Here is a 12149-nt window from a genome sequence, read left to right as displayed (position 1 = left end):
CTAGTCTAGTTTTGCTTTTGTTTTCTGACAGCTGATCTCTGGATCAGAGCCGAATAAGCTCCTTTCTCTGTCTTTATTACTTCAACTATGCACACTCTCTCTCTAGCTAGCTAAAGATTTGACCAGAGGGCAGGCTAAAGTGAAAAGCTTCCAACTCAGAACCAGAGCTTTCAAATATTCATTTAGCACTCTCCACATTGAAGCACTGTATAATTTGCCAGAAGCATTAACATTTTCAGCATACAGTAGGTATGTTAAAAGTAGTGTATATTTTTGGACCCTTACATAAACTAAAATGCAGGTGTGGGATAACATCTATATAGACAGACCCAGCTCCCTCTTTGACAATTATCTACAAAGGAGCTAAGGGTAGAACTTTGAAAGGCTTCTAATTAGACATTGAAATAGGTTTTCCCCTGAATAAACAGATCATGGTGTTACCACATTCATCTTAAAAGGACCACCCTCAGATTGCATTACTGAGGGTGTAACATAATAGCCTAGAGCTGTATATGTGTACCAGTAGTCTGAATAGAATGAATAATGGGATAAATAGAATATTTCTAAATATAATCTTTATATTTAAAAGTCCAGTAACATGCTATATGCTAAACTTAATTGTCTGATTGTTGGTGAATTGAAATTAAAGAAACTTGGGCTAGAAATAACATTCAAAATTTTAATAGTGGCATAGTAAAGATGACATATTTTTAGAAAAAGTGGGCATGTGTGAATGAATCATGTTTATCTATTATACATGGATCAGATTTGAAATATACATATTTAGTAGAAGATTCTCTATCTCCATTTCCCAAATAATCTGAAGACAGTAAAGATTCGGTGATTCTTATTCTGAAAAAAAATGTTCAGTTCTCTTCAGTTCTATAAAGTTGACATTTTCTGTATTCTTTGAGTTAAAAAGATTATCTAATGGCAAATAAATAAAATACTTTTTAGCACAGATGTTGAGATTGTCCTATTTACAAATTATGCTCAAATGCTATTAATTTGAAGACTCAAATATGATAATAGGAGAAATTTCAAACATGAAATAAGCAATTTAAAATAATCCATGATTCTATATTAAAGCAGTAGATTTCCACCTTGCTGTTTTTCTGTTCCTTTTCTCTACCTTCCTTCTTCTGGTTCAGTGGTTTTCATTCATACCTTGCTACTGCAAAAAAAACACAGCATATTTTCCAAGTAAGTCTTAGCTAGCACTTAAAAAGGGCTTTTGACTTTTGTGTCAAACATGATAAATGAGTGGAAGCTAAGTTGAAAGTATGTTTAAATTTTCACATTGTAGCAGGTACCATAACTTAGCTCACTTGGGAAATCTATCTAACCTTTTATTGTGGTTAAGTAAACATTTTAAAGTGAACATATACAGTCATTTTTTTCTACTTTCATGATATAGTGTGTTTAAATCCATTTGAGATAGATGAATGTCCTTTGAAAGCTAAGAGCTTCATTCACACTCCAAAGAAGTATGGTCTTTAAATAAGCATTGGACAATTTTTGCTTTAGGGCTTTCTTTTTCCCTCTTCAAATGGAAGTCTTCAATCTTGATTCTCACAGCCAGATCCACGTGGACAAAATTAAATATAGTGATAAGAACAAAAGAGAGCTTATGCATTTATATATGTATATGCGTGTATATATATACATATATGATCATTATATCTTCTCTCTATAAATAATGATGTTTTCAAGTTTTAACTGTTAGCATACTTCTTTCTGCCTATATTAGAGATACAACCCAATTTAAATACAATGAAAAAATTTTGGAATAATATAAGTGATTTTAAAATGGCATCAAATATAATTGAATGCATTGTAAAATAATTCCTTTTTCTTTATCCAACCACCTTACCATTCTCTCTAACATTCTCTTTAACCAACTAAATTTAGGCTAAATATTTCATATCATGAAAGTTAATTAACTCACCTAGCAAATCATATTACTAAATTTGGCACATCATAGTCCAAAGGAGAAGTCTAGTTTTCCTTAAATCTTTAAAACATCAATTTTCCTCATAAAGGAACTTTTCTACCTGAAAATGAATGTTTACATTTAAAATACAGCCATATTTTTGTTTTTATTTTCTTATATACTTTTTTTAAAACAAAAATGGAAGAAACTTGGGATAAGTGAACGAAAATGGTCAAGTCCAGGAATGTTTACCTCTCAGTAAGGCTGTGCCTGCTCTATTTGGCAATTCAGTAGGACTTGAAATTCTATAATATGCCTTTCCCATGCATATTAAGAAGAAATAGCTCCTTTTTATATCAGATGCAGCTTGATCATTCATTAAATTATAATGAAAACATTAGGTCAAATCTTTGTATTTTATTTTATTTTTCAAAGGAAGACCTGAGTGAAATTTCAAAATCAGTTTATATATAGATAACACTGTCAGAAAATTAACCATACACATAACTCATCATTCACTTATATCATTTCCCCCTTTCAAGTTGTGTTTTCAATATAACTGCAATGTAATATTTAAAGATAATTAATTCAGTTATTTTAGCCTATAGATTCTTTTTTTTCTTTTTTTTTCTTTCTTTTTTTTTATTATAGTAACTTTTTATTGACAGAATCCATGCCAGGGTAATTTTTTTTTTACAACATCATCCCTTGCACTCACTTCTGTTCCTATTTTTCCCTCCCACCCTCCACCCCCACCCCTAGATGGCAAGCAGTCCTATATATGTTGAATATGTCCTAGTATATCCTAGATACAATGTATGTGTGCAGATCCAAACAGTTTTCTTGTTGCACAGGGAGAATTGGATTCAGAAGGTAGAAATAACCCGGGAAGAAAAACAAAAATGCAAACAGTTTACATTCATTTCCCAGTGTTTTTTTTTTTCTTTGGGTGTAGCTGCTTCTGTCCATCATTGATCAATTGAAACTGAATTAGGTCTCTTTGTCAAAGAAATCCACTTCCATCAGATTACATCTTCATACAGTATCGTTGTTGACGTATATAATGATCTCTCGGTTCTGCTCATTTCACTTAGCATCAGTTCATGTAATTCTCTCTAAGCTTCTCTGTATTCATCTTGCTGGTCATTTCTTACAGAAAAATAATATTCCATAATATTCATATACCACAATTTACCCAACCATTCTCCAATTGATGGGCATCCACTCAATTTCCAGCTTCTAGCCACTACAAACAGTAGCCTATAGATTCTTAGAAATAATACTTGAAGGAGTCACCCTATTCCAATTTTAATTGGACTGCATCTGATATCTATAGAAATAAGTAAAATAATAGTTGAAACTTGAAGACATTCTCATCATTTATAAATAGGAGCTATAATTATGACATGAACATATACTCATGTTATAGACATTCATTTTTACTCAGACATGCATGTCTATAACATATAACACAGATATACACATATACACTACTATGGTTCACTAAAATTGTATTGACGCAATAGCTTTGGCAATGAAGGACAGTAGTTCTTTCAAAATTTACTGATAGTCTGATGAAAGGCTATTTTGTTTTATCTTCATAAGTAGGGATTCTTTTAAGGAATAAAACACAATCTTGTTAACCAACTGATGAAAAGAATAGAAACAATAAGAATCAATTAGGCATTCCTTTTGTCCATGAAAGAAGAAAAGGGTAGAGGTCTGAAAAAGTCAGATTCACATTTCAGAAATGTCAGTTATTCTTTGTTTGTCAAGTTCTAGTATGCATTGCTTTTTCTACTCACATCTCTCAACTGTCTTGAGATTATTTTCTGTTTCCTTGATGGTCTATAGCATGCATTTCCAGAAAAGTTCTTTCAAATTTTCCATTTGCTTAATTTCCATAAGTTGTTCATTAATTACAAACATGCCAGTAATCCACTTTAAAGGTCACAGTGTTGTTGTTTTTTTTTTAATCAAAGTATTTATCATTTTACATAAGTTTGCCTTTGCCCCAAGCTCTCCTAGTCTCTATTTCAGTGGGGTCAAAAGGTGTAGCCCTCTTTTTCTCTATAGAGATTCCTATTTATAGCTTTCAATGTTTTGTTGGCTCTCCTTTTCATATTGTACAATGGTATCTCTTTATTGGTTACTAGCTTATAATGAAGCTTTGTTAATGGGGAAATGGACTGAAAGTTCTGCTTGCGAACCATAGAGCCTTGAAATAAAGCTACAATAAGAAGGGACTTTGTTAGAGATATTGTTCAAAATAACTAGTTTTCTGATGAAAGGAAACCAGTGAAGTCCATTCAGAATCAAAGCATGAACATTTATATATTTATGGGTTTTTTTATACCCTCCAGTGGTGGATCTGAACCTTCTAAAAGAAGAGGTAAGACTGTACAGCTGCACTCCTCGAAACTTCTCAGTGTCCCTGAGGGAGGAACTCAAGAGAACTGATACCATTTTCTGGCCTGGCTGCCTTCTGGTAAAACGCTGTGGTGGAAATTGTGCCTGCTGTCAACACAACTGTAATGAATGTCAGTGCATCCCAAGCAAAGTCACTAAAAAATACCACGAGGTGGGTTCACTAATGCCTTTTCAACTTTTCTTTTTAAGTATTTTGTGTGTATTCTAGAACACAATGACATATTAAAACACAAATTAGGATAGTTGCTTTCATTATTTTAAAATCAGGAAAATTTATTTTTTAATGTATGTGTATGTATATGTATATGTTTGTGTTTTATGAAAGTCCTTTACTGACTGCACACTCTTCCACTCTCTAATATTAAAGTGCATTTTGGATAATCAGTGAGACTCTAAAGCCTTCAGTGAAAACTAATGTCTCAAAACTCTTGAAAGATATTTTCAAACTTATTAGCATATTAAAAAAAAAGATACACTTAGATTTCAATTAATGTGAATACTGCGTTCCATTGGGGTCCTATGTATTGGAATTTATAGTATTTGAAATTATAATTATGAAAAATATGGCAACTGAGTCCAGCATTACTAGTCCAACTGAGTCCAGCTACTACTAGCTAACATTTTTATAGCATTTACTTTGTGGCAGACATTGTGCTAAGTTCTTTGATACTAATAAACCATTTTATTATCATAACAACCTTGGCACATAAATACTATTATTATGACCATTTTATAAATAGGTACATTGAGGCAAACAGAGGTTAAGGATCACATAGCTAGTAAATTTATTAATGTGGATTTGAATTTTGGTTTTCCTTACTCCAGACATGGTGCTCTATCTAGTGTGTCATGTAACTGTCCACATAGCTACACTAATCATGATTTAGCTATAGGCTATAAATAAATAGGTAGTAAGAGAAACATAGATATAAATAGCTTATTATAAATAGCCATAGATTAACATACACATCTATAAGTGCATGTATATATTATGTTTTATATGTATGTGTACATATACACACATATATAAACTGGTAAGTTGTTTATGTTATTTCCAACATGAAAGCAGGAGCCATGTTTCATTTTATTTTCTTGAGATAGCAAATGTTATCATCAACCAACAAGATACAATTTTAGTATGTCAGTCTTGCTATAAACATTTCTATACATGGTAGCTCAACTAGGCCCATTGAATTTTTGTGTTCACTTTCTCATCTGGATTGCTGTTTATTCTAGGATCCTGACAAGCATCTCGAGTTGAGTACAGAAGTAAAAATATCTGCTTTCCAATTGAAGTGTCTGATAGTTTTAGTAGAAACAGAACAAGGAAGTTTTTCATCCAGTGTAGAAATCTTTAAAACACCCCAGATAAACAATCCTTCAGCCTCTTCTTTGAGACTCAGGGACAGAAAACTCATTATCTTGTAAGGGAATACAATCTTTTGTTGAAATGATATATTTGTTAAAATCTTCTTTCCTTTTAATCCTAATCTATCCTACTGGAGGAAAACACAACCTTTAAAAAAAATAATAAACTGGATAGTATGGTTGAGAAAGTTTGGAGAAATGGGTAATTCCTAGGTTTGTGATCTTAATTTGTGAATTTACTTTGTTCTTTGAGTCTCAATTTCATCATCAGTAAAATGATACATATTTTAGAGAGCTATAAAATAGAAAGAAGCAGGTGGGAATCATTGTCCCTGTAATACTAGATTGTTATATGATTCAAGAAAGAGTATGCATAGGAAGGTGTATTCAAATACATGAAGTCATGTTGCAAGAATATGCAGTGGTATAATTATTTTTATTTCCAACATTCCAAATTCCCACTATTTTGATTTGTAAGACAATGTGTTTATTTTCTCTACAGGATTACATCCCTTTCCTAAAACTAACCAATTTTTTTATTTTGTTCAGAACTTAGTCCAGAATAGGAATGTCTACTTTCATATACTGGAAGGGTTAAGAATAGTCAGGTGTCTTGTCTTTATCAGGATCAGATTCCTAGTTGATTTTTCACTAGTAAGAGCCCATTGTCCTTCATTGATTTTTTTATTTAGTAAATTTTTGACAGTATCCTATATCAAGGCATGGGTAGTTAGGGTCTTATCCATTCTGCTTTTGTCCTTACCAAAATATTCTCCCTTATCCGTCCATCCTTGGTTTTGTGGATTTCTTCCAAACAGATTGGAACTTCACCTCTATTTTCATTGCATTCTCTGGTTTTAAAGTGATATTTAACTTTACCCTGCCATATTTCAATTACAAGACCTTCTCACTCAGTCTTATGAATGAGGAATTTCATTTAGGTTATGCAGTTGATTATGTTGGATTCAAAATCTACAAAAATCAGCTACAAAATCTCCTTCCCTTAGTAAAGATGTTTGGCTGAACAAGTCAGTTTCCTCATATGTAAAATGAAGATAATTTTTACCTTCTAGAATTGTTTTGTAAACTAGAAATAACTATAGAAATGCTAATTATTATTTATTCAGTTAAACTCATTTATAAAGCATATTACTCTCTGTAAAACACTATGGTAAATCTGAGGATACAAAAACTGGGGAAAAAAATTAAAGTCCTTGCCCTCAAAGATCCTTCAATCTCTAAAAAGAATATCTACCAATATTTAAAGTGCAAGTTTGGCTTTTTAACATAAGAACAAAAGTGTCCTCTTTCTTTTGATCTCTTCTATGCATATGTAAAAAATACATGTAAATAAAATACTGGGCTTGAAGTCAAGAAGGCCCAAGTTCAAATCTAGCCTTAAATGGCCACACTAGCTGTGTAAAATAATTTAATTTTGCCTGCTTTTATTTCCTCAACTGTAAAATGGGATGATGATAGCACCTATCTCACAGAGCCTCTGTGAAATCAAATCAGACATTATTTATAAACCAGTATTGTGCCTCGCACATATTAGACACTATATAAATTCTTATTCCTTTCTTTATATATATATATATATACATAGATCTATATTATATAATTTAATACAAATCCTATTTAATTAAATAAATATTTATTAATCACTGTATGATTTAGTCATTGTTGACACTAAGATGAAAAATGACTTTCCCTCTGCCTTCAAGAATCCTACAAGGCACATGGAACATACTCAAATAAGTAGGATATAATTTAGAAAGAATGTGATGTGGCAAATGAAAGACTGTTTAAAAGTTCTAATTTTAAAAGTAGAATTTGAAGAAGGAGTTATTGTATCACTTAAATGTTTAAAAATCAGATACTAGAAGACACACTAACACTTTTTTTCCTAGCCTTGTGATTTGGAACACCAGAGAGAAGAAATAGATAGAGTTGGAAAAAGTGGAGAAGGATGTGAAAGTTTTCACAATAGAGCTATATTAAATTAGTACTGGCAAGTGATGGAGAAATGGAATTCAAGATTTTTTGTTAATGCAAGAGAAAGATGTAAAAAGAAGAGAGACGACAGAAGGATATAATGATTCTGGATGAGTAAGACTGAGATGATTAAAAAGAATTTGGGAAAGAAGAGTTTTTGTTGTTATCTTTTGTTGCTTATTTGTTTGTTTGTTTGTTTGTTTTTACCTGGGATGGTTTTTGTTTTGGACAGTTGAGATCAAAGTATCTAGGAATCAAGGGTAAACCAGGAGTTAGCATTTGGAAAGGAGTTGTGGTACAATGAAAGAAACCACACTCCACAGTTTAAAAAAAAAAAAAAAAAACTTGATTTATAATCTCATTTCTATTACATGTTACCCAGTGTGATCTTGCACAAGTCACAATCTCCTCAGGCCTCGGTTTCCTTATTAATTAATCATCATAAAGAGGTTAGACTAGGTGAACTCTAAGTCTTTTCTACTTTTATACCTGTGATCCTATATCACTGTGACACTTTGAAAATACAGAATTGATTGAAGATTATAGAGTTAACTGTCCAGAAGTTTCTGGGAAGCAACCATCCTCTGATTAAAGGGAAGACAAAATTGGTACTTTTGGCCCTTGAGGTAGGAATGGGTAGGCTGGAGACTGCCCTGATATTACACCTTCCTGGAGTGATCCTTCAAATGAGTTAAGTAGCTTGTTTTGTATCAGGGATGCCATTAGCTTTCAAGAATCACATTAAATGCTTTTTAGGACTACTAATGGTTAGTGGTGAAAATAGGACTAGATAACAACTTTGGGGTCAAAACATCTATGCCATTGTTCTTGCCACTATAGAATACTTCCTTTATAATTCAACTGAATCATAATTTTTTAACCTCTGATAGTCATTTTGATGGTGATTTCATTTTGTGACCAAAGTAAAAGCCACTCAATAAATTCTGGGTTATGAGTAGTGTTGGTTTCAGTCTGTTTACACAAATTATTAGTATCTGGGGATGCCTATAACTCAGAACTTGAATTTAACTTTAAGAGCCAATATAAGAAATTCTGGCAAGAAAAAATAAGTTTTCATTGAAGTTGGGACTTGCTTAGCTGTATGAGCATTTCCACTTCTGGCTCTGATTGGAAACTGGAAGTGAGAAATAATGTCTGTCCATTTCAAAACCTCAGACTGGAGCTGGCTTTGCTTCAAGCTATAAACTGGACACGGCTCTTCTGAGTCGCTCTTTCTCTGAATTTGTTTCATATTTAGTCCTCAAATTTAAAGTGTCATAAGATGAAGCATGTGCTGTCCTGTGATGGTGCAAGTTTCCAGAAACAGTAGCTTCTGGAAGCTGCTGTGTGTATAGTTCTTGGATCTGGACACCCAGGGGAACAGTGAAGTAATCTTGCTTTTTCATATTTATGGAGTTGTCCCAGTGTGTGAGACTGTCCAGAATATGAACAAGATGTGCTTTCTGTGAGCTAAGTTGATATTCTAAAACATTTAAAATAAATAGATTAGAAGCACTAGGTAAAAATATTGTTGTTATTACTATTACTAAATTGCTAGTGTATGCAAATGGCCAGTGCATTGAGTTAGAAGTAAAGAAATTAAGTTTCAAACTCTTTTTTTCCAAATTAATTGCAATAATTCTCCCTGCCCCCAACACCTCCTCTCTCTCTCAAATACATTCAGAACAACTGAAGTCCATATGATTCCATGTGTTATTATCATAAAAACCATTATTGTTAGCAATTTTTTGTTCCAATTTCCTTTTGTAAATACTGCTATTTTCAGCACTAAATCCTTAAATGAGGTAATATTTATTTTTCAAAATCACATATAGTTACATCTTTTGTAAAAGTTGATGCCTGTGCTGTATATCTCAATGAGCTTTCTAGAAGACTTGATGTTAAAGCCAAAAAAGTTAATAATAATGAGTAGCACAGTGCCTGGCACATAGCGTGTACTTAATAAATGTTTGTTTATTTATATCTGTTGAATAAATGAAGCTTGATCTTGCTCATAGCTATGATTCTTGATGATTTATTTTAAAGCTTAACTGAAATTGTCTTCTTTCAGGTACTTCAGTTGAAGCCAAGAATTGGTGTAAGGGGACTGCATAAATCATTGACAGACGTGCTCCTGGAACACCATGAAGAGTGTGACTGTGTGTGCAAAGGGAACACGGAAGGATAATGTAATGAAATATGCTGCCTTCTTCCTCCCCCAGAGCACATTCAATCAATGGCTGATTCTGTTAATGGGGCTTGTGCATTCTCTCCATCTGTAATCTCAGTTGTTTGCTTTGGGAACCTTCCATCTTCAGGACTTAAAAATGTGTTTTCAAGAAGAGACACCAAACAGTGACCATGAGTTGTACAACAGCTCTGTTGTGAGAAGACCCAATCAAAGGACAGGAAAATGCCACCAGTCATTTGGAAATTTAAATACTGTAGGTAGCTAGCTAGTTACATAGATACTATGTATCTACTGAGCTATCTTTGTCTTTTATTTAAGTTGTTTTGGCATTACATGGGTTAAAATTAGAATAGAGTGCCTCTGGGCATGTATGAAGATCTGATCCTGCTGGGTGCCTTAAATCTAGAACTCCACATGCCTTGCCTAAAGGTCACAACATCTGGAATATTTTTTTTTTTTTCTGTCCTCAGCTATCTAAATCAGAATGTTCTATATTTTAAAAACTTGATCTTTAAATGAACTTTCCTATTGTGGATTAATTTGATTGATGCTGGTAGAAAAGACTGGATTTTTCCCTACTGATGACTAAACTTCCTACCATTTGGAAGAGCAGATTGGACAGCAGATGATTTGAAAGAGACAAACTCTAAGAACAGTGGCCTTATCCTTACCATGACCTTTGAGTTGGTTTATTTGTTTTATTGTGTACATTTTTATACTCTTTTTGACAGTATAACTATTTGCTTTTCTAATCTTGTTAAATATATCTATTTTTACCAAAGGTATTTAATATTCTTTTTTTATTACAAACTAGATCAACTATTTTTTAGCTTGGTAAGATTTTAAATCAGAGATGATATAACCAGAGGAACAAAGACATGGTCACTCTGACAAAAACTGTGTGCTATGATGTGATCTCATTGAGATGCTTGAATTTTCAAGTACAAAGTAGAATTTTGAAAGTGGATGAAACCTGACATTTTCCAGTTCTCTCAAAATAGAAGTGTTAGGAAAAAGGAAAATATGAACACCCCCTAATTGGAGGTAGTTATTCAAATCCATTTTATTGTTATTCCTTTCTTGAATAAAATGGCTCTTTAGTCCCTTCTCCCCCAATTTCTCCTCTAGAACCAGAGAATGTAAAGTTTCATGAGGAAACTAAACAATAACTTCCTGACAAAGTATGCTAGACTCAAATCTTGTTTCACAGAAATGGTTATCTTGGGAACAATGTGGTCATTGGAAGATTTCAAACTCTATTCCACATACATTTTACAAAATCCAAGGATGTTTTCTTTTGTGTAGTATATTCTTTAAATAATTCACTTACAACTCCCTTTGGCAATTGAAAATTGAAAAGAAAACAGTAAAGTATTTTGCTTGTAAAATGCTTAACTTGTACCTAGTTCATTTTGTGACTATTTGGATTTGCAGAATGTAATGAATCACCAAATAAAGTAATAAGGATAACTTGGGGAGAAATATGTGTGTGTGCAAAGCTATATCTCCTGAAAAAATCAGGAAAAAGAAAACTGTCTCAAAATAGCTTTTAAAAAAAACATCACCACCAGTATTTGTCTAGGAAAAAATACTATTCACATGAATTATCCAATAGATATTGTTCATCATATTTTAGCTGTGTCTGAATTTTTGTAATCCCATTTGGGGTTTTCTTGAGTGGTTAGCAGGAGTAGTTTGCTGTTTTTTTTTTTTTTTCTCCAGGTTATTTTACCGAGAAGGAAACTGAGGCAAATAGGGTTAAGTTTATCCAGTAGATAAAGGTTTCTTTTTTGGATTCTGCCATTCCACTTATTGATTCTGAAAAGTTATTTTCACCTAGGTTTTCTGTTGGAGAAGATAGTGATGAGCATTAAAAGCTAGAAGGGGATGTTTTCTGGAAATATTTCAGATAGTGATATTTATTGTGAAACCATGTCAGCAGCTAGAGAAAATGCTTAATTTTCTATTAAATGTAGTTCGAACATATTGTGGAAACTAACCTATGGTTTTGGACCTTATAATCAATGTATTTTACAACATAGTTCTGGGATTCAGTCCCAGAAATGTGTAGGTTGTATGTGGTATAAATAACAAGCAGAATTGTGAAACAGGTGAAATTTTTTCCAGCAAATCTTATCATCATATATCGTTGTATAAATGATGTTTCTGTCTGTTGGGGGCACAATCCTCTACCCACAGAGATTTCATCTCACTGGAATCATCTCTTTCTAA

The 12149-nt window shown here is 32.6% G+C and overlaps 1 protein-coding gene across 1 annotated transcript in view; it reads left to right on the top strand.

Moving 5' to 3' along the window:
* PDGFC (platelet derived growth factor C) overlaps positions 1 to 11307 on the top strand; it is a 219674-nt gene extending 208367 nt beyond the window's left edge. Inside the window, exons 5-6 of the mRNA XM_003773113.4 lie at positions 4297 to 4514; positions 9798 to 11307. Coding sequence (XP_003773161.1) covers positions 4297 to 4514; positions 9798 to 9914 — 335 coding nt within the window. The 3' untranslated portion in view covers positions 9915 to 11307. The remainder of the gene's footprint in view (positions 1 to 4296; positions 4515 to 9797) is intronic.
* The last annotated feature ends 842 nt before the right edge of the window (positions 11308 to 12149 follow it).

The sequence above is a fragment of the Sarcophilus harrisii genome, chromosome 6 (genome assembly GCF_902635505.1).
Source record: "Sarcophilus harrisii chromosome 6, mSarHar1.11, whole genome shotgun sequence".
Taxonomy (NCBI): Eukaryota; Metazoa; Chordata; class Mammalia; order Dasyuromorphia; family Dasyuridae; genus Sarcophilus; species Sarcophilus harrisii.
Note: the sequence above shows the minus strand (reverse complement) of the source record. Positions and strands in the feature narration are given on the sequence as shown.